A 26,636-nucleotide genomic window follows, 5' to 3' on the forward strand; every position below is an offset into this window, starting at 1 on the left:
TTTGACTTTAAAATCTATTTTTGTAAAACAGTTTCTTCTTTTGATGTTAGATATCATTACTTAATATATCTATTTTATAAAATCAGGTTTTTATTACTTTATTTGCCTCAAGCATCCTTAGCTTACCTTTCTTTATTTATCTTTTTTTAACTGAAAATAGTCTCTTCTCATTCAATATAATATCCTGATTATTGTATTTTCCCCTTCCTCTAATCCTTCCAGTCTTCCCCTCATCTTCTCCTCTTTGCATTCACTCCTTTTTTGTTTCTCATTAGAAAAGAACAGCCTCCTAAGAGATAACAACCAAACATGACAAAATAAAATGTAATAAGATGAAGCAAAGACTGTCATATGGAAGAGGACACAGCAAGTCTCTCAGGAGTAGGCACAAGAGTCAGAGATCTGCTACTGGCTCTCACAGTCAGAAGCTCCATAATATTATGCTATCTTAGCTTACCTTTTGGCTCCACCTTTCTACTTTTTATGTTTTCATAGTTTTATAGTTTTAGATACTAATAACTTATTTTTAAGAGTTAGTGGGAACTTTGTAGATTTCATGCAAAGTAAAACTGTGCTGCCATTAAGAACCTGTAGTTCCTATGTGTAAAGCTAATATTAATCCTGATAATTCAGTCATGACTCTCTGGCTGTAAATCTCTGTAGTATGTTTCTGTTCGAATTTAGTGCCTTGTTTAAAATTTACTGCAGCATCACAGATGGTATTTGAATCTTTGTAGGCTTTGGAATCCTATGCTCAACTCTTATAATCTTAGGTTAACATTAATAAAAATGTTGGACTTTAAATAGTTCTTTAAAATAATGGTAGAAATTTCATTATCATTTCTCAAAATCATAAATTTTGGATAGATTACTTACCTAACAAATTTAAAGTAAAACAAGCTCCCTCTGGACAAAATCACAAGCCCCTTTTGTTAAACATAAGCATAAAAGTATGATATATTAGATTTTACAAATCATTCTAAAGATCTAGTCACAGAAGTTTCTCTTCATACTTTTACAAGCTTTCTTTATGAAATGCTTTATAGAATTCACAAACACACATTGCTTTTAGTGTCTGTCCTTTGATGTCTATAAAAGACTCTTTCAAAGCTGGAGGTAAGTGCTCCTAATGCGCACAGCAGAACTTGCTGAAGTTATTTGAAGCTATTAGAGATAACCTTTCTCTGCATGTCTTTGGGGGTGGGGAAAACTGGTACCAACAATACCATCTAAGCTGTAATTAGTGTAACTAACAACTAATATGGGAGAGCAGACTAGAGGTCACTCTTAAGAATTTAGTGGTATTAACAGGTTAAGGTTGTAGGGCGTCCTATCCCACAGCTTAATCTGTTGCCTGAGCTGGGGAGATTTATTGAAGTCATCAGTGCCCTTTAACCCCAAGGTGTTGCTCTCTTGTAATTTATTGGTCACATGCCAAGTTCCTCTTTCCTGCCTAGTGAGATGACTTTGGGAATGGCAAATTCATCTTAGAGTCCTTGTTACAAGTGCCTGCAGATTTTCAATCCTTCACTGTAGCTGAAAGAGTATACTCTGATTTGCTTTAATGTTCTTGTCCTACACTTCTTACAATACATTGGAATTGCCATTTTGCTTCGTTATAAAATTTGATGCATTGTTACCATTTAATGTGCATTATAAGAACAAAATTTAAACTCCAGCTATTAAATCAGGTGTTGTATAAGTGATTTGTTCACAGTAAATATTCCGCTTTTATAAGCTACTTCTTCAGATTTAATTGCTTACCAGTGGCTTTGTTTATGTTTGCAGCCAACTCTCATGCACTCAGGGATTTAGCAGAGCATCACTTCTACTTTCCTGCACTGCAGCTTCCCTCTTCAGTATCCTGCTTTGTCTCTTCCTCATATCTGCCGTAGAACATCTGTTGTTCTTTTGCTTTCCCGTCAAAGCCATGCCTGTGTGACAGTTTCTTTAATTTCTACCAAGAAAACCTAGAATCCTTTTACTTTTGAAGCAATAGGCAACTGCTTCAGTCTGCTGATAAAGATTCAGAAGGAAACATTTTTCTTTTTAACTTTTAGATTACTACGTTAGTCTTGAGTGTCCTCAGTATTTTACTTTAAAGTTTTTATTTTTTTAACTCTTGATTCTTTGCTGTCTATAAAGTAAGCAGGGACAAGTCTCGATAACTAAACAAACATTCAAGGTGAGTATCATCAAGCCATGCAACTCCAAATAAAGTCATGCTTTCCTCCAGTTCTCCTACTTCTCCAGCCATGTGGACATTGGAATATTTTAGGTGCATTAGTTCTCATTTACATACAAGAAATAGCCTTGTATTTAAGTAACTGCCTCTCCCCTTGAACAGAGTGCTCCTCATATTTTAACTACCCATAGGTAGTTTGTGAGTGAATTGTAGTTTGTTTGAATTGTTATTTTCAATGTGACTTGTATTAGAAAAAGATATATATAGCATACAAAAGTAGATTAAGTTTGTTTTATTTCACTTAGAACTAAGCAAATAAAGAAATTAAGTTGATGTAAGGAAAATGTTAGAAACCCAGGAATGTAGCTCAGTGGTAGAGCACTTGCCTAGCTTGCATAAGATCCTGATGAGATTTATAGGACTACATAAAAAAAGGAAGAGGAGGAGTGTATCAGAATATAAATGACATTTATTCTGATAGATGGATAGATAGATAGATAGATAGATAGATAGATAGATAGATAGATAGATAGATCACCAATTAAAGAAAATGCAAGGCAAGAGGCAAATGTTGTAGTTATAACTTCAAAAAATAAAATACAGAAACATAATTATAATTCATTTGCAAATACAGCAAATATTTGAAATAAAGTAAAATTTGTAACTTTCAAAAACATGAGAGTATTTTGATAGTGCTGACAGTTTATGCTTGCAGGGCAGTCAGTATATGGAAGTGTGGGCAAACAAGTGGAACTAGAGAAACCAACAGTGCTCTGCCTGAACAGGAAGTCCCTTCTCATTTTCTTTCAGTATAAAACTTACAAGGCATTCTTATTCCGTTCTCTTGGTTATGATTTATTAATTCGCATGTATTCCTGGTAGTATTGTCTTTTGTTTCTAATACAAGGCAGCTTTTCTAGACTTGTGGATTTCATGAAGTCTATAGCTTTTTGGAAGTTTTAATTCCCTACCAAAAGCTCGTGGATCTTGTAAGTTTCTTAAATTAGAAAACACACCCAGTTATTTAATATGAGTAATACCTGACATAGTAAGAAAACAAAATCATCATTAATGTTAATTCCTTCTAATTGATTCATATATTCTGATTATTTTATGCATATACAAATACTCAAATGAGTAAAAAGCATTGACTATTGCATCAATAATTGAAGCTTTTTAAAAATAGAGGGCAGGCCCATGCTATACTTAAAATTCATAGAAACACTGGTCCTTTTTACATGCTAAGATTTCTTGAGTAAAAAGACCAAGGACAGAATTGGAAAGTCTTATTTTCCCTCCTCCACCCTATCATAGGGTAGCTGAGAGAGTCCAACATCAAAGCTGAACTAACTTCAAAGCCTAGGGCGCTTCCTGTTTGCAGCTCTTACTGTGACAGCCACTTCACCTTCACAGCCACTCCTCTTACAGAGCTGCCTGGAGAGGTTCCTCTCATGTGCTCCCACCTTGCCCTGTTCCAAACTACGTATTAAAGCTGCTTCTTAAATAAGCCAGGCCAGAGAATTAGCACATTTGTTGAATTTTAGGATTTGCCATTTATTCTTTACTCCTTCCAGTATTATGCCTTTTACTACAAGGCTTTGGTGTTTACTGACATTAAATATAATGTTTCAAAAATAAAATATATACATGTATGTAAGATTGTGTGTATAGCTTCTATCTATTTAGACATCCGGCAACAGCGTGATGGGTGATTTGGCCCCATGAATCCTGAAGGAAAAGGAGAAAATCAAAAACATAGATAAGTACCTAAGATGTAATAATACTTGGAAGTACATGCTTCTCTTAGAAAAAGAAATAAAAACTCATGATCAGACTATTCAGGTTGGAATTAAAATATTATACACTGTATTTTATATGTTTTTAAACAATAGAATTGTGTTATTTATTCATTGACAACTTCATGCATGTAAAGAATTATATAAACCTCAACTCACCCTCACACTCCCCCCAGGAACTCCTTCGTGCCGCCTCCACCCCACGCACTCCCAACACATCACCCTCACCCCTTCATTTTTAAGTGTTGTTAATGACCCACTGAGTCCATTTAGTGTAGCCTGTTGAAATGTTCAGTCTTTTCACTGACTTGGTCTTTTGCAGGTAATCATAACTGCAGTTGAGTTCACGGTGTAATGGTCATGCTGTGTGCCAAAGGCAGCATTTCCCAGCACGCCTCACTGTCCTTCAGCTCTTCTGTGCTTTCCATCCCGTCTAGTGTGTTCCCTGAGCCTTGAGGCAGGAGGTGTTAGAGATAACCCATTCAGGGCTCAGCACTCGGAAAATTGTTCTCAGCAATTTGACTAGTTTTGAAACTTACATTAACTATTCTCTCTCTCTCTCTCTCTCTCTTTCTCTCTCTCTCTCTCTCTCTCAGAAGTATAGTTTTTGTCAATTGAAGTCAATCTTTTTTTTTGTTTTGTTTTGTTTTAATGGTCCACTTAAATTCTTAAATTTATTTTCCTTGAATTCCCCAGTACATATGATGGTAGATATTTGGTACCATTGGGAGAAAACACCTCTTGAGATCTGTGAGATGGTCTGCACATCTAAAAGTTCAGCTTCCAAAAGAACTCAAAAAGGTACTTAGTGATTTAGTTCTTCCTAACCCCAACCAGACATGAAGTTTCAAATGGATGTGACAACAAAGACTTCTATTGTACATTGTGGAAATTAAATGGGCTCAATATAGTGATGGAATTGTTTTCAGAAACACAATGGGCTACATTATAAAGCGCAAGTTTTCCATTTTTTTTGTGACTATTTTCCATCTTATTTTTTGGTGCTGGTACTTAAACCAGGGCCTGTTGCTATCACTGAGCAGCATCCCAACCTACTTTTCAAGGCCTTGATAAGGGAAGTCCATACACTCGATCTGTTAGAGCAAAGAAACTTTGATATATATCTCTTTCAGCTCCACATTGTATAGTTCTTAAAAGATGTGAACAAGGGTGGATGGGATGGGGCCACGCCCTCTACACACAGCATCAGTCTGCTTAGCCAGCCCTGAGTGTGTGCACCTGGCTGTGAAGTCGGTGCCCAGAGCCTGTTGGTGAGGAATGCCATCTGTCTGGTGACCTGATGTCCTGACCACATCTCAGGCCCTTGGAACCGTGCCTGCAGAAACCCGGAATGTTCCTCAACCTTTGGCTTGGCCTGGATCACCACCTAGTAATGAGTTGGAAGTATCATACAGCACTTGGCAACCAACTTCCTGTAATAAATTCAGCAGCAACAACAACAACAAAAAAAGATGTGAACAAAAAGTTGATGATTAAGTGATAAGAATGACATGTAGCTATTGACTTCAGTCTAGTCATTCATTTCATTGTTTTACAAAACAAGACTTTTTAAATGGGTGTCAGAGGGATTTGAAAAGGAGAAGGGAAAGTCATGGTGACCTCAGTAGATCAAGGAATGCAGCAAAATGCTACAGGTATCTTATATTAATGAAGACTGGTAAATGAAACAACCAAGTCTAAAGTGCCCAGAAAAGTGAACATGAGGAAAATGAAAGAGTATGTTTTGTTTCAGAGTGAGACTTCATAAGAATTTTCAGAAACCAAAGTATTTTCTGTCTGTCTTATATAAAAAAGGGGAACAAAATAGATGGGGTGAAAAGATTTTAAAAGTTTTGTTTTCAATGATAAATGGTAATGAACATTTTTAGATGATTGGCTTTACGTAGGAAACATACTACAAGGAGCAGAAGCCCGGGAACAGGACAGCCTTTTCACAGAGCCTCTTAACAGGCAGGAAAGGGAGAATTGTGGGAGTAGAGGATGCAGGAATCACATTGAGATGTGATGAGAAAATACACAGAAGGTTTAACACTTGAAAAAAAGACTATTTTTGTTCAAAGTAGTAGAAATTTTGTCTGCAGACAGTTTCATAACTGACAGTTGACCGCAATCATTTCGTGAGACAGCACTAAGGGAAAGGGATGGTGACAACACAGCGGGAGGCATCCAGAATGGCGGGAGTGACTAACATGTGCCTTTGGGCAACAGGTGGCTCTGAATCCCTTATCATTTCAAGTATTAGATAACCATGTGGATTGTTTTCATGGTTGTTTATAGCTCTGGGTTATTTTTTTCATGCCTTTCTTTATTTGCACACCATTAAATCAGCACTCTATAGCCAAAGAATTCATGTAGATCAAATATTTCAGTTTGTAAGAGCTATTTTATTTTGACTAAGGACAAGAGCTGAGGTAAAAATATAGGTTAATTTGGGAAAGATCTTTAAATTTATCTTGTTATTTTAATGCATATAAACTTTTAGGGAAATCTCCTGTGTGGACAGGTATGAAGAGAGGATAATGTTGCAGACATTGAATAGTACTTGCAGAAGTAAAGGAAGTCCCTAGCCTATTGGCTTTAAAGAAATGACACAGAAGAGACCCATTGAAAGGCATCTAAAGAAGACAGCCAAAGATGAGCAGTTTTGCCTCAACAACAGACCAGTAGTCTACATAGGAAGCAGACAGTGATTTGATTCATTGGAAATAACGATATAGGGAAATCTTATCAATGGATGACTTCCTGTGTAGGAGGAGATGCTATCAAGAACCGTCATAAAGGTGAGGAAAAGATACAATGTGTTAAATTTATATGAACTGTCATTTAACCTAAAACCATTTATACACACTTAGGTCCTTTTCTCAGTAATATAGGATTCTCCAAGTAAAAAGGGCAGATCCCTTCTTTGCCGTTACCAGTGTTGTTTCCAATTCCCCGAGTCTATATTAAGGCCATACAATTAACTGAAGATTATATGTGACTACTAGTGTATTTGAAATTTTTTGTGTTGTGTGTGTACAGGTGTGCATGTGTATGTATGTACATGTTTGTAAAGCTAGAGGTCAGCTAGGGTATGCTTCCTCAGAAGCCAGCCATTTCATTTTTTGAGAGGGTCTTACAAGAGTTTATGTCAATGTGCAATTAAATTATGACTTTTATGCTCTGGGGTTATTTTCCAAATGATATTATCCTGGATTTTTTTTGAATACCAGACAAGTTTCATTTCACTGATGTGGTCTTAGCAATATTGTAACTATAGTCTGTTTTGAAGCAAGATTATGAATGTCACTAAAATGATTATTTCTAGTAATATTAACATCTCCCAATACATAAAAATCATTCCAGTGTTAGTTTCTGATTGGGAACATATTCCTATCCTCTTTTTAATGGCATCATTAATCTATGAATTAAATTTGTCTTATGAATGGCACAGTAGTGGTGTGTTTGTAACAGGTGTAGAAATCTGACTGCTGTATAGTAGTCTGCCTTCAGCACTGTTCGGTGGCACCCGCTTCTCAGCTGTGCATCGTTAATCCATTCACAAATTCTTACCAAAGCAATTGCCACATGTGTACATGTATTTCTCTGAGCTTTCTTTGCTTTCTTATTTTCTGCATGTCTGGTCCTTTTAACAATTCCAAAGCCAATTTTCACTTTACTCAGAAAAGGGATTTGGGCTCGGGAGCCATTCGCACAGTTCCGAGTCCCTTGGCTGAAGTCCAGGTTTCTACTTGTTTGGCCATACTTAGTTCCACATCACTGAGCTGAGAAGACTCTGTGCTGATCTATTGGTCATGACCACTCCTACTACTTACTACTACTTTATCTACTTCTGCATATCAGCGTGTATGTGCAGCAATAAGAGAATATGTCAAAATGTGCAGTAGATTAGCTGCAGCTATAGCTCAAGATCCTCTATGGGTTTTTTTTTCAGTGCTATATCATAAATTTCACTTGTAAAAATGTATAAAGTCTTTTAAACCTAAATTAAGTATATATCTCAAAATATTATCATAAGTAGTATACATTTATACTGACCTAGAGAGTATATTTAAGCCCTCATTAAGAGAAGTAAGAGTTGTAAATGGCTGGATATACTATGCACAAGGAATGAGACTATCATGCTTCTAAATAAATTCTATTATGGAATAAGGCAGAACTTCAGTTCTGAATTTATATAATTCATTCTATTGTAGTTTTTCCCATTGAAGAGTGCATTTCTCTGTCATAAAGTATGCTGAGTATGAACAGCAGAGTCATTTGAGGTTCATTGAAAATATAGGAGAGCATCATGTTTCTTGTCCTTTTGTTAAACCTGGCATATTGATTTTCTTTTACACAGCTTGCAGCACAGAAATGTGATATATAGCTATGGCGAGAAAAGCTAAGCACATGCAAACTTGTTGCGTACTGCTGGATGAGCAGAGACTGCCTGCCTGAGCAATAGCAAGACTGGGCTTCTTCAGGGACTCTTTATGACTTAAGAAATTTGAAATAACATGTTTTGCTTTTCTTGCTCAGAATAAATCATTAGCAAAAGTTATTTTCTCTTGATCACTCATTTTTGTATTCATTTTTTGTTTCTGTATTTTAAGGAAAGTAATAAATTATGTATAATCTGAACTGAAGTTCAAAATCAAATATAGGAACAGTAAAGACACAATAAATATTACCTATTATTTTAGTAATATTTTAAATTTTGTTGAACTAATTTTTAATTTTTATTTAATTTTGCCATTGCTTATTTTTAATAGCCTTCAATGTCTAAGCTATCTGTTTCCTTTAGTCTCATAAGTAGCAAGATTTAGACCTGACTAATATGCCATACTGCACTTAAGTATGGAACCTGTGGAAAGTGCTTGTGTGAAGGAGCTGTGTCTTTTTTCTAACCCTGTCAATACACGCCCTTCTTGAATATGTCCATTATGTAGTTGGCTTATGTGGCTTCAGGGTAGAGAGGGAAAACTCAGCAGAGCCGTGAGTTGCTGGGGACCCTTAGACGTATCAATGTATTATCTGGTGTGTTTATTGAGTTCTCAGAAACAAATAAATTTGTTCAATTGTCTACAAAGTAAAACTGTCTCTTTAAAGCTAGAAAGACTTCATAATGTTTACACTAGGTAGTGTTGTCACCTGACTTTTGTAAAAATACTTTAAAATATTCTAGTGTTTCTCCATAAAGACTTCGTTTCAAAAAGATGTGGCTACTCTACTGTATAGTTCATTGGAATGTATAGAGTGCATTGGGGCAGTCACTTAAGTTTGAGTGGCAATGTTCATATAGCTGGGTTTTTTGTTTATTTGTTTGCAAGGTTTTTTTTTTTACAATAAAGTGATCTTATTCTTTTAAATAGCATATATGTTCTTTTCCCTCAAAAATTTATTTGAAAAAATTTTGTTTTCAAATTTTTCTTATTATGCTTTTGTTACTTTTAAACAGGTAGACATCTTAGGAAATTGCATGCCAAATTCATTATAAGACAGTCTTTTTAAATTACTTGTTAAAAGCAGAAAGCATGAGTTGTTTCCATAATAAATGGGATGGGGAGGAGGGGTCGAGCAGAGAAGAAAGTGGCACTGGTTTGTGTTAGGTGACACTGTGCCCTGCTTGTCTAATTTGATTACACAGAGCCTCTGAAGCCCCAGGCAAAGCTGATTTTAGCTATAATCAGCTTCTTAACCTTTGGAGAACCAACGTAAACACTCCCTGGCAGTGCTAAGTCGTGGTGCTCCGCTACTCACTATAGAGTGCAAAGGTAACAGTGTACAACTACAGTAACACATGTCATGGCCAAATGTAACAACATGTCTGGGGATTGCCACAGAATAGTCTATGGTTATGGCAAATTTGAAATTAATAACCTAAAGGTGCATTTTCTAAAACATTAGCATAGTTTTCAAATTCTGTTCATATGTGATAACGTTGTATACTTCCATTTTACTAGCCTCACATTAGCACTCCTCTGTAAACTCTTAGGAGTTTAGACCTGTACCTGTAATTACATTTTACAGTTGCAGAACTATTTATAGATTTCTTTAATTTTTAGAATAAACAAAAGTGATTGTAATATCCATATAAGTAAAATCTTCTTAGTTCACTTTTATGAGCAGTAAAATTTCATTATGGAAGGAGTAGAACTTTATAGTTAAATGGACTTCTGTAGTTATATAGGCAAGAGCCTAACTTTTTTATTGAAACAAAAACTCTTACTACAGGAATATGATGTGCCATGTGGGTAATTAATATGTAAGATGATTTTTCTGCCTATAGTTGGTGTGAATCTGGGGTGGTGATATAACTAATGGGGTGGAAAACCCTAAAGAGTGAATAATATGCTTCCCCAAAGCTGCATCCTCAACGCCATAGTTGGTGGAGAAATATAGGAATATTTTCCTGAGTCCAAGTTGCAGGTGGCCAAGAGGATATATGGAGCTGTAAGCTATAACCTTTACTGGCAGACTTCAGGACTGGCAAATCTACCTGGAATTCCATGTTCCGTGAAAGTTGTGACCAGAAGCATCTTAAGTCTCCAGCAGTGCACATTAACTGCAAATGAGGAAGGGAGAGCTTGAATTCTAGAGACTGATATGATGTATGACAGTCCCAGGTCAGTGACTCATAAATCACACACATGCATTACATAGTTTATATTATGTAACATGGTTTACACTGTGGGTGCAAGGCACTTAGAACCTGCCAGTGAAGAAGTAGTTTTAGACACTGGACTCCATGGGCCTCTCAGAGCTCTGAGGCATTGGAGAACATTCATGGATAGTGTGGCTAGCAGCTCTGTCTGAACTTGTCAAAGTGATGAATAAGCTGACCTCATTAGTAAATAACTTCAGTTTGTTGATATAAATATCATCTAAAAGGGAAAAGAATGCTTTGTATGTATAGCACTATGAGATAAATGAAGCCAGATATCAAACAGCCCTATGACTTCCAGTCCCTTATAAGCATTTTTTTGTCTTGAATTGAGGTTGATAGCCTTCTTTTTAGATTATTTGTGTTATATAACTTCCTCATTCCAGCTGTGTTAAGGTATCTTTTATTCACAGTGCTGTTGTTTTTATAGCACAAAGTGCATCTGTCCAGCAGCAGTCACAGACAGGAAGGGGCTACTGAAGCCTGAGACCACTGCCACGGGGGTCACCCTTGGAGCTAAGGAATCACTGTCTCTGCACCCTAGAACACATTCATCATCCATTGCTGTGTACATGTAACTTCAAAGAAAGTTGCCCACAACTCATTCTTTTATGGGGTTCTGTATTAAGAGAAGTGCTTCCCAGAATTTTATATTAACCTATACAACTGTTTCTTTTTATATTAAGGGCAATGAAAATCCTACATTGCAATACTTTCAAACTTTGCTCCATAAAAGCATAACCCAACCAGCCAAAGTCCCTTCTGAATTAGATTTCATTCAAAATGTTCACTGTGAGAGCCAGGCACCATTCTGTTCAAAGATGCCAGATCCTTTGCACATCTGGGAAGCTGATGTACAGATACCTTCCTCTCTGAGCCCTGCATCTGGAAACACAGAGTTAAATTCGCATCCCCTCTGCAGCAACTAAATGGAAATAATCACGCCCATCCTTGTTGTCTTACCTACTTTCTGACTTCTTCAAAACTTTCAGCATTTTTGAAAATTTTTATTGTGTTACTTGCAACACTAATGAGGTGTGTTTACATGTATAAAATATACCAATTCTAAGTGTAAATCATTGATCTTTAGTAAATTATACTTTCAGAGTCAATGTCATATTCCAATTTTAGAATATTTCCCTCACTCCAAAAGTTTGGAGTCCTCAGTTGTGTTAATCTTGCTCGTTCCTGCAACCCTCACCAAGTTGTCCTCATCATCGGTTTTCTTTTTGTAAAAACACCATACCCATGCAGGGAATGGAGACATGGCTCAGCTGTTGAGAGCACTGGCTGCTCTTCCAGGGGACTTAGGTTCAGTTCCCAGCATCCACATGGCAGCTCACAACTCTTTGTGTCTTCAGTTCTGGGAATCTGGTATCCTCATACAGACGTTCATGCAGGCAAGCCACCATTGCACAAAAAATAAAAACAAATCATTTGAAAATCTCAAATTCTATACATGAAAAAAGATGTATTCTGCTTCTTTTGCTTATAGTAATGTTCATGAGATTCTTCAGTGTTTTTGTATGTAATCATCTTCCTTTTGTTACTAAGTAGGATCCCAATTGTAAGTATTCTGCATTTTATTATCCACCCAGCAGTTATAGATATTTGAGCATCTCATCCTCCTGCTGTGAACTTCCACATTCAAATCAGTGCAGGCATATGCTCCTGTTCTCTTGGATGTGCACCAGATTAAATTATAATCAGCTTTTTAAGAAGATACAAGTCATTTTCATAGTAAGCTATATCACTCTACATTTACATAAAAATGCCTACAGGTTCCTGTCTCCCCCCAGCTTTGCCAGCAGTTATTATAGTCTACCTTGTTACCACAGCCGTTCTAGTGATGGACATTGTTATCCCATTGGAGCTTTTAACTTGTAATGTGCCAATAACAACTTGGTTACTAATTGTACATACATTTTTCATGAATCATCTATACTTTTGATGAGTTTTTTATTTCTTGGTTGTCTTATTATTGAGTTCTAGAAGTTATTCATGTGGTTGTCGGGTAGGTAGGGAAAGTATAACTCTAAATTCTGACTGTCTTACCTTGAGGATAATCTACTCAGGTTTTATTTATTCAGTTCTGATTTTAGGCACTTGCTTGAATTTAATCTTAAATATGTGTCTCCCCATCACAGTACACACGCTGACATCTCTGCTTTGTTTGTTTTGATTTCCCAGAGGTTGTCCCTGGCTAATCTGGCATGATGGTTAGAGTTTTTTCTCAATTTCACTCAAGCTAAGAAGGCTCTGTGAGTGAAGCCATGTTTTTGTGTGTACCCTGAGGTTGTCTTCCTAGTGTGCTTCTCTGGCCTGTGATACCAGCATTCAGCTTTCCAGCCAGTGTCCTCTCCCACTGGATTTCTGACTGTTGTGCTTGTCTACCCTACTGTACACCCTCAGACAGTCAGGACCAGGGGCCTTTTACAGTAGCTTTCCACCCAGGCTTGCTCTACTTGCTAGTCTTTCCTTCTCCTGTACATCCATGCGGTCTCTGGAACAGCAGCAGTGCTGCGGGCTTCCACAGCCCATCTTCCCTGTCGCTGTTCTTACCCGCATCTGGAAGAGGTCCATCACCATGCACTTCTCAGTCTGTTGTCTGACTTCTTCAGTGCTGGAGGCGTTGTAGTTACTCGAGGGAGATGTTTTTGTTTCTTCACTTGCCATCACTGGATGTCTAGCCTGGGCTCATTTATGTGTGCTTCAAACTCTTTTTCAGAGCAAAGATGAAATAAATCAGAGTAAACTGAATAAAAGTAAAATAAATATAAAATATGAATATAAATTCCCTAGCAATCATGTCAACATGTGTAAGAGATAAATTCCTAGTGTCTATAGGAATTAAGTGTCATGGTATGACAGTAGAAGGTTTTACTGTTAGAAAATGAAACTAAAACAAATCACTTTTAGTGATTAGTCATTGTGAATTACAGCAACAGATAGGAAAAGTATGTGTGCAACTTTTAAAAAAAAAAAGTAGTGAACCATAATACTATCCTGTTTTACTCTGTCTTCTCTCAAAGGCCAGATTTCAAAAATTTGTCCAACTTTATACAGGGAAGTGCTTCAGAAAATGTGCAGTGAGGAAGCTGCCAGACTGAGGGCTTCTGAAGCGCTCCTGGCCAGAGTCACCAGGCGCGCTTGAAGCTCGTTGTTATGGTCAGAGTGCACACTCTCGGTGTCTGACGTTTATCTCAGTGCCAGAGCATGTTTTAGCACCAGGAAGTGTGAAGTAGCAGAGGGAGGGTATTTGGTATGCTGTAACCTACTTTTTTTTTTTTCTTAGCTGTTTAGTTCAGGTCAAGAGTGAGTTAAAATATATGCATAAGAAATGACGTATGTAAACTAAGAAAAACATTCCAGATAAAGTGTGTTGTTTGTTTTATTTAACATACAAATCAAACTGAACTATTTATTATCTCTCATAAAGGAAAAACCTAACAGTTTCTGAATAATTGCAGTGTAGGGAACAGGTTGTCCTTCATGGTTTTTCTGTCCATACAGATGACCTCTGAATACTCCAGTCCCCTCTGTTTCCATCTGTACTCTAGTAATTCTAATTTAGGAGGTAACAGCATGTGTATAACCCTCAGTTAGGGAAACTAACAAATATCATTAGTATTTTCTGATTAATCTCAGCTCTTACTACTTGGTTCTGAGTTATAATTCTGTTCATTAATCATAATTAGGGCCTCAGTTTCATGGTGGGCAGTATTAACTCAAACGTCTGTTGATTGCCAGCATGCAGGAATACAGGCCCAGAGTCAGCAAGTTTTCCAGAAGAGCTCCAAATATACATGATTATTTGAAATTTATTTAAGAGTTTCTTCCAGGTGATGGTGGCGCACGCCTTTAATCCCAGCACTTGGGAGGCAGAGACAAGTGGATCACTGTGAGTTCGAAGCCACCCTGGTCTACAAAGCAAGTTCCAGGAGAGCCAGGGCTGTTAAACAGAGAAACCCTGTTGTGAAAAACCAAAAATTTAAAAAGAATAATAATAAAAAGAATTTCTATGAGAGCCAGTTTTGATGATACACACCTTTCATCCCAGCACTTGAGAAGCAGAGGCCAACCAGGTATTACCATGTAGATCTGATTGCTGATCTACATAGTGAGTTCCAGGTCAACCAGGACAACAACGTGAGACTCACTCCAAAAAATTAAAAATGGAATTGCAACCAACTTAAAATTCAAAAATAGTTGGGGCCCAAGGTGATAACAGCCTCTGCCTGGTTTTTCATCACGTGTCTCTTGCACATGAAAGAATGTATCATGTTGCTCCCCAGATGTCCCTCTTCACTGGACCACTGGAAAGCTCTGAGGTTGTGTGCTTTACTGGGAAGTTCACTAACCCCAGCGTCTGTGAACTGTGATTCTGAAGCTTAAGTCTTACACCTTCCATAGATTAGCCAGGCTCAGGTCTAAGTGCTTCATATGTATTGATTCAGTAAATTATTGTTTGCTTTTTTAAAGTTTTGATAATTAGGTCAGCCATTGAACTTGTGTAGATCTACTTCATTACTTGAAAATTATAGACAAAGCAAATTTTTGCCCTCCTTTTCTTCTCTTATTTTGCCAGAATGGTAAATATATTCTTATGAGAATACCGGTAACTACCCAGATGACTGGATACTGTCCACTTCAATGAGTACAGCCTGATCAACACACTGAATTGAACTGTTACGAATATTTAGAAAGGTTATCTATGATTTTACCCAATTTTTAATTTCAACAGAAAAATTGGTTTTACTCATATCTTTCTTCCACCAAATTATAATAAAATCAGAAAGCATTCTGGGAATTTTTTATCACATCAAAATTTACATACCACAGAACATACCACTGTAATGCATTCAAAACATTGTCCAAACATTGTCACTACTTAATTTCTAAACCTTTTCCATAACTCCTAAAAGCAATCCCCTCGCCCTTTAGAGTCACTCTTAGCCGCTCTCTTTTACTCGCAGCCCTTGGCAACAGTAATATCTTTCTGCTCCTGTGCATGTACTATAGTGACATTTTATAGGCATGGAAGCTTGTCATCTTTGCTTTTCTGCCTGGCTTCTTTGCCCTAGCATAGTCTCAAGGTTTTCCCATGTTGTAGCATGTATCAGTTGTTCATTATTTTTGTGTTGAATATACTACATTCTGCACTCTTAAACTGCAAGGCATTTATATTGTCTTGTGTTTTTATTGTTATAGATTACATGAATATTCATATTTAAGTTTTTATTTAAACTATATTTGTTTTTTTCAGAAGGAATTGTTGTCATATGATATTTGCAAATGTAAGTTTTTGAGTAATCCACAAAGTGTTTTCCTGGACACATCCTCATCAAAAATTTTAAGGCCAATATGTGGGGGGGAAATGATACTTTAAATTAAGCACTTTTAGACTCATCTTCTTACAGAGTCAGACAGGTGTCTCTATGCATGTATACGCATAAGGAGGGCGCCTAACCTCAGCCTCACGGTGGACTCCGTTCACAGTTCTCCAGTTTAGTTTAGCTTTCACTGGAGGTCTGTTATTCTCAAACTCTGACCTATATTTGCTTAATCAAAGAGTAAGGGAGGGGCAGCTAGTAGTTAGAATTTGAGATTTTTTTTATACACCTGCACAAGACATCTTCACACACATACTTGCACGCACACACACATACACAAACACTATTTTTCTAAATTTTGCCTTCATTTGAATGGGACAAGTGGTTTACCCTACAATTTAGAAGCATGATACCAGGAAATGTCAGGCCCTGATCTGATGTATCTTAAAATAGTTATAAATTACGGAGGTATCTTCCAAGTTCTCGATAACTATGTTTTAGATTTGCTAGTGTATTTTTGAAAAGATCAACAAATCTCCATTAGGACTTGTTCCAATATGCTTCTCAACAATTGCCAGCCCTTTTGTTTAAAATGTTTACATGATTAAAATATCTGTGAGGTTTGTAAATTTCATGAGAAATTAAAATATTGGACTTTCTAAGATACAAGAAGATTTTAGGCTATATGTTTTATGTTTTAAGATTTTAGCCCATTATTAGTACCCCATGAAGCTAAAATATTTTGTAGCTGGAGTGAAGCCAAGTCTACTACCAGCATGTATTTAACTCACATTGTATGCATTCAAGTTCTGACATTTGAATGGTCTTTTCCTTCATCTGAATTCTTTCTGACTTAAGGAAAAGTAATATTTAACATTAAAAGCTTCTTTTCCCTATTTAGTACAGACTTCCAGGAATTCAGCCAAAGAACACATTGTTCTCTGTGTATGAAGGCTTGGTCTGACCTCTTCCTAGTGTGTCATCTCAAGCAAGCCCAGAACAGGGATACTTGATGAGAAAAGGTGGTGAGCACGTGTCGGTGTCCCCCAAAAGCCGCAGACAGTGGGTTCTGGCTCCTGGAGTTTCCACACAGACTAAAGACTGTAGTGGCGGGTGTCCATTGTGCAGGAACACCCAGAGCAGAGACATGGGATACTGCCAGGTGCCTCTCATTAGGACAAAGTAAGAAGTACCTAGTGTCAGACATGTGTCATGGGCCACATTGCTGTACTTCTCCTCATGCCTTTATCCTCACCTCCAGACCTGACAACAGGACAGTCAGTTGAACTTGCTAGGTCATAGCTTCATCTTCTTCACATCTCTGCAATCCAGTCCTAGAAATCTGCAGATGGTCCCTAAGGTACTAAGCAGCCAGAATTCTCTAGGCCCAGGACAGGTATCAGGCTTCTCCAGGCTCCTCATAACTGTTCCTATCCTGCTTCAGCCCCCTTGGTCACTCCCATGGGAGCAACAATCAGGGGAGAAGATGGTAGTATCTTTCCTGTTTGAGAAAGGTCTTTAAGGGCTGGAGAGATAGATGGCTTAGGGGTGAAGAGCTGTTCTTCTAGTGGCCCTGAGTTTGAATTGCAGCATAAATGTCTTTCAACTGGACAGAGCAGACAATCTAGAATTATCCTGTTACATTCTGAACAGGAAGACCTCCCAGAGAGGCCTAATACTGCCCTGCAAGCATTGGCTCCAGGCCCTACAGTCTCAAAGTTCTTGTAAAAACTAAACTCTGTGAGTATGATTCCACCAAACAATCTCATCCCCACCATCACAGTGGCCTCCACCAAGGCAGCAGCAAGACCCTCAATTTTTATTAAAAATAGATTTTTTTATCATACAATAAAATTTTTCCCCTTCCCCAGGTTATCCCAGATTTTCCCCACCTCCACACACATCCAAATCTACACACTTTCTTTTTTTTCTCCCTCATTAGAAAACAGGCATCTAAATAATAATAGCAATAATAATAATAATAATAATAAAAATTAGAATAGGAGCTACCTAGGCGGGAGTGGGCCTGAGAAAGCAAGCTTCACGGGAGCAGGAGCCAATCCAGTTCAGGGACATTTGCAGACCAGGACTGCACCAGCGACCTGGGTCAGAGCAGACCTGAGACAGCAAAATCCACAGGAACAGGGGAGCAACCACTGAGCGAATGAGACAGAGACAGAGACTCTGAGGGCCCAGACGTGAATCTGTAAATTTATGATAGTTTTTATTTTGCTTATGAGTGAGTGCATATTATATTTGTCTTTCTGGGTCTGGGCTACCTCACTCCATATGATTTTTTCTAGATTCATCCATTTGCCCTCAAATTTCAAGGTGTCATTTTTTTCCACTGTGTAGTATTCCATTTTGTAACTATATCATATTTCCCTTATCCATTTTTCATTTAGGGGCATTTAAATTATTTCCAGGCTCTGGCTATAACAAACAATGCTGCTTTGAACTTAGTTGATCACATGTTTTTGTGGTGTAATTGAGCATCTTCTGGGTATATACCTAAAAGTGGTATTGTTGAGTCTTGAGATAGGTTGTTTCCTAATTTTCTGAGAAATCATCATACTGCTATCCAACACAGTTGTACCAGTTTGAATTCCCACCAGCAATGGAGGAGTGTTCCCTTTACCCCACATCATCTCCAGAATAAGTTGTCATCAATGTTTTTGATCTTGGCCATTCTTACAGGTATAAGATGGAATCTCAGAGTTGTTTGATTTACATTTCTATGATGGCTGAGGATGTTGAGCATTTCCTTAAGTGTCTTTCAGCCATTTTAGATTCCTTTGTTGAGAGTTCTCTGTTTAGATCTGTACCCCATTTTTTTATTGGATTATTTGTTCTTTTGGTGACCAATTTCTTGAGTACTTTGTATATTTTGGAGATCAGTCCTCTATCCAATGTGGGGTGGGTGAAGATTCTCTCCCATTCTGTAGACCATCATTTTGTCTTGTTGACTGTGTCCTTTGCTTTACACAAGCTTCTCAGTTTCAGGAGTTCCCATTTATTAACTGTTTCAGTGTCTGTGCTAGCTGGGTTATTTTTAGAAAGTGGTTTCTTGTGCCAATGCGTTCAAGTGTACTTCCCACTTTCTCTTTTATGAGGTTCAGTGTGGTTGGTTTTATGTTGAGGTCTTTCATCCATTTGCATTTGAGTTTTATGCATGGCAAAAGGTACGGATCTATTTTCATTCTTCTACATGTTGGTATACAGTTATGCCAGCACCATTTGTTGAATATTCTTTCTTTTTTCATTTTATGGTGTTTTTTTTTTTGCTTTAAAAAATCAGGTGTTCATAGGTGTGTGGATTCGGTTCCATTGGTCCTCCCATCTGTTCTTATGCCAATACCAGGCTGTTTTCAGTACTGTAGCTCTATAGTAGAGTTTGAAGTTAGGGATTGTGATGCCTCCAGAAGTTCCTTTATTGTATAGGACTGTTTTGGCTCTCCAGGTCTTTTTTTCCTTTTCCATATGAAGTTGAGTACCATTCTTTTGAGGTCTGTGAAGAATTTTGCTGGGATTTTTATAGGCATTACATTGAATCTGTTGATTATTTTTGATAAGATTACCATGTTTACTATGTTAATTCTACCTGCCCAAGAGCATAGGAGATCTTTCCACTTTCTGGTATCTTCTTCAATTTCTTTCTTCAAAGATTTGAAGTTCTTGTCATACAGGTCTTCCACTTGTTTGGTTAGAGTTACTCCAATATATTTTATGTTATTTGTGGCTTGTGTGAAGGGTGATATTTCTCTGATTTCTTTCTCAGCCCATTCTTTATCTGTGTAAAGGTGGGCTACTGATTTTTTTTTTCGGGTTAATCTTGTATCCTGATACATTACTGAAAGTGTTTATGAGTTGTAGAAGTTCCTTGGTAGAATGTTTGGGCTCACTTATGTAAACAATCATATCATCAGCAAACAGTGAGAGTTTGAAGTCTTCTGATTTGTATCCCCTTGATCTCCTTTTGTTGTCTTATTTAATGCTCTAGCTAGAACCTCAAGTACTATATTGAATAGATATGGATAAAGTGAACAACCTCTTGTTCCTGATTTCAGTGGGATCGCTGGGAGTTTCTCTCCATTTAGTTTGATGTTGGCTGTTGGTTTGCTGTATATTACCTTAATTTTGTTTAGGTGTGTTCCTTGTATCCCTGATCGCTCCAAGACCTTTATCATGAATGGATGTTGTATTTTGTCAAAAGCTTTTTCTGCATCTAATGATATGATCATGTGTTTTGTTTTGTTTTTCAGTTTGTTTATATGGTGGATTACATTGACAGATTTTTGTATGTTTAACCATCCCTGCATTTCTAGGATGAAGCAGACTGATCATGGTGAATTATTTCTTCTGGTGTGTTCTTGGATTCGGTTTGCCAGTGTTTTATTGAGTATTTTTGCATCAATGTTCATGAGTGAGATTGGTCTGTAATTGTCTTTCTTAGTAATGTCTTTGTGTGGTTTGGTATCAGGGTAATTGTAGCCTCATAAAAAGAGTTTGGCAGTGTTCTTTCTGTTTCTATTGTAACATGTAATATGGAACAATTTGAGGAGTATAGGTATTAGCTTTTCTTTGAAATTATGGTAGATTTCTGCACTCAAACTGTCCAGCCCTGAGGGTTTGTTTGTTTGTTTGTTTGTTTGTTTTTGTTTGTTTTTTTTTAATTGGGAGACTTTTGATGGCTGTTTCTATTTCCTTGCAGGTAATAGGTCTATTTAAATTGTTTACCTGGTCTTGATTTAATTTTGGTAAGTGATATATATACAGAACGTTGTCCATTTCCTTTAAGTGTTTCAATTTTGTGGAGTACAGATTTTCGAAATATGGCCTGATGATTCTCTGGATTTCCTCCGTGTCTGTTGTTATGTCCCCCTTTTCATTTCTGATTTTGTTAATATGGATATGCTCTCTCTGCCTTTTGGTTGGTTTGGATAAAGGTTTGTCTATTTTGTTGATTTTCTCTGAGAACTAACTGTTTGTCTCATTGATTCTTTGCATTGTTTTCTTTGTTTCTATTTTGATTATTATCGCTCTCAATTTATTTCCTGCCGTCTGTCTCACCTGGGTGAGTTTGCTTCTTTTTATTCTAGAGTTTTCATGTATTCTGTTAACTCACTAGTGTGGGATATTTCCAGCTGGTAATCTGCCTACCTGTCCCAGTGGTATGAAGGTTGAAATCAGAGTGTGACTGTAGCCAGTAACATCCCTTGTGCTTCCAAATCAACCGAACAGGCAGAAGCTTCTGTCTACTGGTGTTTCCATGCCTGATGTCAGGGCCACAGCCTTACCATTTGCCTAGATGACCTCACAGTGTCTTGCCTTTCTTGTGAGCAGTGGAGAGCAGAGCCAAGCCCAGTACTGGCAGATAAACTCACGTCTAGCCCCAGGGATCTTGTTCTGCCTGTGTATGCAGACTTTCCTTTTTAGAAAGCCTTATTGTTCAGCAAAAAGTTTATATCAGGAAACTTTTTTGTACTTGTATGTTGACAGAGTTTTCTGTCCCACCAGGTCCCACATCTGTTTAGTCCCAAAGAAACACACAGAAGTCTACTTTAATTATAAAGTGCTTGGCCTATTAGCTCAAACTTCTTACTAATTCTTATAATTTATATTAGCCCATAATTCTTGTCTGTGTTAGACATGTGGCTTGGTACGTTTTTCAGTGGCACAGTCACATCTTGCTTGCTCTGTGTTTGGCTTCCTCTGTGTCTGGATGATGACTGTAGACTGCAGCTTCCCACTTCCCAGAATTCTCATTGCCCTGCCTCCACTTCCTTCCTGATTGTCCCGCCTATACTTCCTGCCTAGCTACTGGCCAATCAGCATTTATTTAAAATACAAGTGACAGGGTACAGACCATTGTCCCACAGCACTTGTGTACTGAAAAGTTAACTTTTAAAATTATACTAAAATTCATCATTGTTTTGAATATTTTACTGATCATCAGTCATGCAGATGTTCCTTACCACATATACTCCTTTTCCATGAAGCTATTTTGTGGTATCAGAATAGAAAGATTGTACTCTGGAAAGAGTAGCTTAGCTTGCTCCTGCACCTTACATAGCATCTGATACCTCGTTTAAAGCTTGCCAGATTGGTAGCCCTATGGCCACTAATAGACTTCAGGGATGACTGATCAGATGGAGCCTGCTAGGAAGCTGGGCCACCTGAAGGTACATGCTTATAAAACTAAAGGTGGCTTCCAGGAATCGATTGAAGAGCATGTGAGGTCAGAACACTGTAACCACTAAACCATGTTAAAGAGAGGCTATAGGCAAAGATTAGTGCTTAGAATGAAGCGTCTTCTTAGGTCACCTATACTTGTGTAAAGTCTTCTTCCCAGCAAACTGAGTACACCTTCTGACTATTTAATCCCATAAATATTTCTTTGAAATAGTTTATCTTTCATTCTGCCACTCATCAGTTTCCCAAGACTGTGATAGTAAATCTAAACATCTTTTTTCCCATTTTACTTTCTACACTACAGTGTGTATAGGCAGACTCTAATTCTGACCACCTGTTTGCTTAAGTAAGTACACAAAAGGCATGCCAACAGGGCCAGCTGTCTTGTTTCCAGCAGTGATGGGGAGGAGGGATAAATACTTTTATTTTTTTAGTCCTTTTTCCACATTAACAACACATTAAAATAAGAAAAAAGCTAACCCTGTTGGCAACCTTTAGTGTGCCATTCATGATTTGCATCATCATTGTTATTTGTTCCTTAGGACTCTTGGTATTAAGACATAGGATCTTTTACAAATCAGTATATCAAGGACCATTTACTTTGTAAGTAAGTAAGCTAGGATAACTCAGCTGTAGTTGTAAACTGCAGACCTTCTAACGTCCACCAAAACACAAACAAATGGCTCAGTGAAGCGTCTTGTAATAATAGCCTTTGGGGAAGACTAAGAAGCTTGCCTCCATACTGCTGGAATACTTACAAATATATGGGTGGAGGATACTTTGAGAGAAAACAGAATTTAAGAGTAACAATTGCAAGATGCACCTTGGTACCCACTGAAGAACTACATGACCGTGAGGAGAATAGAACAAGAAAAGGCTGATTTTATTTACATATTATTCTTCTTTATTTAAATGAAATATTGTTAAGTAAAATTAAAAGTGAATAAGTAACAATTATAATATGGTGGGAAAATTGAGCAAACAAATAGATTATAAAATAAATATTAATGATCAAATACTGACAGTCTTAAACTTGAAAATAACCATGAACTTTGACCAAAACATACACAGTACATATGAGCCCAAATTTCCTTTGACACTTAGTTTTGATAATGCAGAGGTAAAAAGAGAATATTAAATAATGCTTGAAAGTTTCAAGAATCAAATCCTTTCTTTTCACTACCTGAATGCCACCCAACTGCTTTATGTTACTGAGTCCTTCCTGCAGTTATTCATTGAAAATATGTATTTATGAAGGCTTCTTATAATTAATTCACTGTTGTAGATGTCATGCATTTTTCAACAAAGAGGATATAAAAAGACATGTTGCACAGAGCTTAAATTTAAGACCATTAAAAAAATAAGTGTGCATATGTTGTTGATAGTGGTGCTTAGGTAGATTAAGTTGGTGCTCCAAAAATTTTAGAAATGGCAGTTAGCAAAAGTCTCAGGAAGGAATGACTTTGACTGTCACTGTACCTGCTAAGAGCCGAGGCTCATCATACATAGAATGGGAGCATAGCCAGGCAGTCACTGAACATCTGCAGGGGAGTGATGTTGTAGGGGGTTGTCATGTGTTTTGTTGGTTTTTGTTGTTTTTTATTATTATTATTTTTTGAAACAGGGTCTTTCTTATGTCATTCTAGATGTCCTGAAACTCACTATGTAGAACAGGTTGGCCTCAAACTCAGAGAGATCCACCTGCCTCTGCCTCCTGAGTGCAGGAATTAAAGATGTGCATCACCACACCTGACCTTAAACTACTTTTAAAAGGCTTATCTTTGGGCCATAGAGTCTTCATTATGTTTAAGTTATGATCTTTGCTCTCCATTGATCTCAGAATGTAATAAAAATGTTCATTGATTTCCAAGGCTAATTCCATTTTATATTTGGGGAATTTAACCTAGGAATAAAGGTTGCCATCCCAAAGGTTGTATGGTAGTAAAAGGATTAAAGCTGTCCATTCCTGCCATCTTAGTTCTGAAAATTCCACCTGGTTATGCTGTATAATGAGAACCTCAGAGTACTTCAAAGTAGATTACAGATGCGTGAACTATAGTGGGCTGAAATATTTACAAACAAGGAACTGGATAAGTGTCTCTGAGTGCACTCATTTATGACAGGCAAGTAAGCCATGTAATATGTGTTAAGCTAGTAAAATCACAAACTCCCCACCCAAAAAAATCTATAATTTTAATCAAAAGTTTGTTTCAGTCATTGAAATTCTGTTATTGCTGCTTACAAACATTAAAGTCAATCAAAACATCAGTAGCTTTGCAAGATCAATATTTTTAATATGTTCGCATTGCAGTGCTGCAGATTTTTGGCTAATGGGTCGCACCCATATTGATTGCCATGGGAAGGGTTACAGTGATACTGAAATAATTACAAAAAAACAGCGATTATTGGTTTGAAATTTTGAAGAAGATAGAAATATAAAAATTGGTTATTGACTAAATTGCTTGGGGTGAGTGAACCTTATGCACTTTCAATAAACAGGTAGCAGTGTCATTACTGAATACTACCTTAGTCCCTTAAACTGAAAATCAATCAATAACCCATTATAACAATGCAAATTGTGGTGGCAAAATGCCATTCTCTGAACATAAGAGCCACATTTTATCAAAATATATCTGCATAAGTACATGTATGTACATATCTACTGGAATACAGTGGCTGATTTTGACTTTGAAATTCATACTGAACCTATTTTCAGTAGCATTTTTAAAAAGATAAACTGCTTCAGATAGAAGTTAAAAAGAAGCTTACAATTATTCTGTGAGCAATAATGGAAGTGCAAACATGATAGCATGCTAAGTGACAGATTCGGTTATTTTGATTCAGAGCAATATTACAGTTGTTACTCTGTTCTCAAAGCAGGGGAGTAATGTGTGCATGCATTACATTAGGTACTGATGCGTTCCCCACAATATGAATCTAGTGCACGTTACATTGTTCTCGTCTTTCAGCCTTCAGTTATTAAGAGAGCCATATTGTCATCTAGAAAGTTTAGTCTGTAGTTTCATTTGGTTACTATTATAAATTTATGAATTCTTTATTACTCAGAAGCAATGTAGTATATTTGGGTTTTGTAAAGGCCTCCATATAGGTTTTGCCTAAGATAATAGTACTTAGACATTGGCGTCACATATTCTCTGACACATTTTTACTCACTGGATTTTAAAATTTTACATCATTTACATAATATAGAAATGTCTGTTTGCTTTAAGAGGACCAGGAGATTTAAGTTATAAGGTAAACCTGAGAATTAGTAGCCACTACTCGTGTATTTTATTGTCATCTCTACGATCCTGGTCAATACTGTCCTTTCATAAGCTGGCTGTCTTTATTAAGAAAAAAATTGATCATGATTCCTTTAGCTACATGAGATGCTGATACTTAGATAATAATATTAGAAGTCTATTGCAATTTAGTATTAATCTTTAATCACCATTTTTGTCAAATTTTGTGTTGATGTTTTGTTTGCGCCTTAACAAATAAAGCTTGCCTGAAGCTCAGAGTACAGAACAAGCCAAGCTTGTTTACCATAGAGGCCAGGCAATGTGGTGCCCACCTTCAATCCCAGTGCTCTGACTCTGGAGACAGAGGTAGACTGACCTCTGTAAATTCAAGGCCACCCTGGGCTACAGGAGATTGAATCTGTCTAAAAGAGAAACAGAGCCAAGTGGTGGTGGCTCACACCTTTAATCCCATCACTAGGAAAGTGGAGACAGGAAGTGATATGGCTGGGTGGAGAGAAGAATGTAAGTTGGGAGGAGACAGGAGCTCAGGATTCAGTCTTAGGTTTCATGGAGAACAGCCTTCATTTTGAGAATTCCTTGAGACAGAATCACTCATTCAGTCTGAAAATTTGGTGGAAGTAAGAGCTAGTGGCTGGCTGCTTCTCTGCTTCTCTGATCTTTCAGCTTTCACCCTCTAATATCTGACTTTGGGTTTTTATTATTAGGACCAATTAGAAAGCATGCTACATTCACCATATTCATTCTGACCAGCCTTATCTTTAATCATTGTAACTAGCACTACCGTAAATGCAGTTGGTAAAATCACTTTGCCTGATGTACTGGATATTTACACCTGCATCTTTGTCTAACCCATCAGTTAAACTGTGAGAGCATTCTGTCTTGATGGATCTAACCTTCAGACTTACTCAGAAATCTTTACTGTTACCTAATGTTGGGTACATCACACCTGAAAATAATCAAGTATGTAGTGAGATAAATACATGTAATTTATATAAAATTTTACACACAGTTTTTGCTAAATCATTCAGTGACTTTCAGCTGTGGACATAATTGGGAAAGTAGCCATGATCTTTAAAATGATAGGATTCTAATTCCCTCACCAGCTATTCTACATATTCTTGTATAATTGCTCTTCTTATGTTTGTGTCTTTATAAGTATTCCAGTTGAAACTGTGTCACTTAACCATTGTCAGACTTCAC

The 26,636-nt window shown here is 37.1% G+C and overlaps 1 protein-coding gene across 9 annotated transcripts in view; it reads left to right on the plus strand.

The window, feature by feature from the left end:
• Arb2a (ARB2 cotranscriptional regulator A) overlaps positions 1-26,636 on the plus strand; it is a 415,675-nt gene that overhangs the window by 316,516 nt on the left and 72,523 nt on the right. Inside the window, exon 10 of one of the 9 annotated variants that reach the window (XM_085676906.2) lies at positions 8,345-8,545. The exons of the other annotated variants lie outside the window; for them this stretch is intronic. Coding sequence (XP_085533032.1) covers positions 8,345-8,364 — 20 coding nt within the window. The 3' untranslated portion in view covers positions 8,365-8,545. Of the gene's footprint in view, positions 1-8,344; positions 8,546-26,636 lie in introns of those variants that run through there. 9 annotated transcript variants of the gene reach the window in all.

The sequence above is a fragment of the Myodes glareolus genome, chromosome 15 (assembly GCF_982192425.1).
Source record: "Myodes glareolus chromosome 15, mMyoGla1.1, whole genome shotgun sequence".
In the NCBI taxonomy this organism is placed as follows: Eukaryota; Metazoa; Chordata; class Mammalia; order Rodentia; family Cricetidae; genus Myodes; species Myodes glareolus.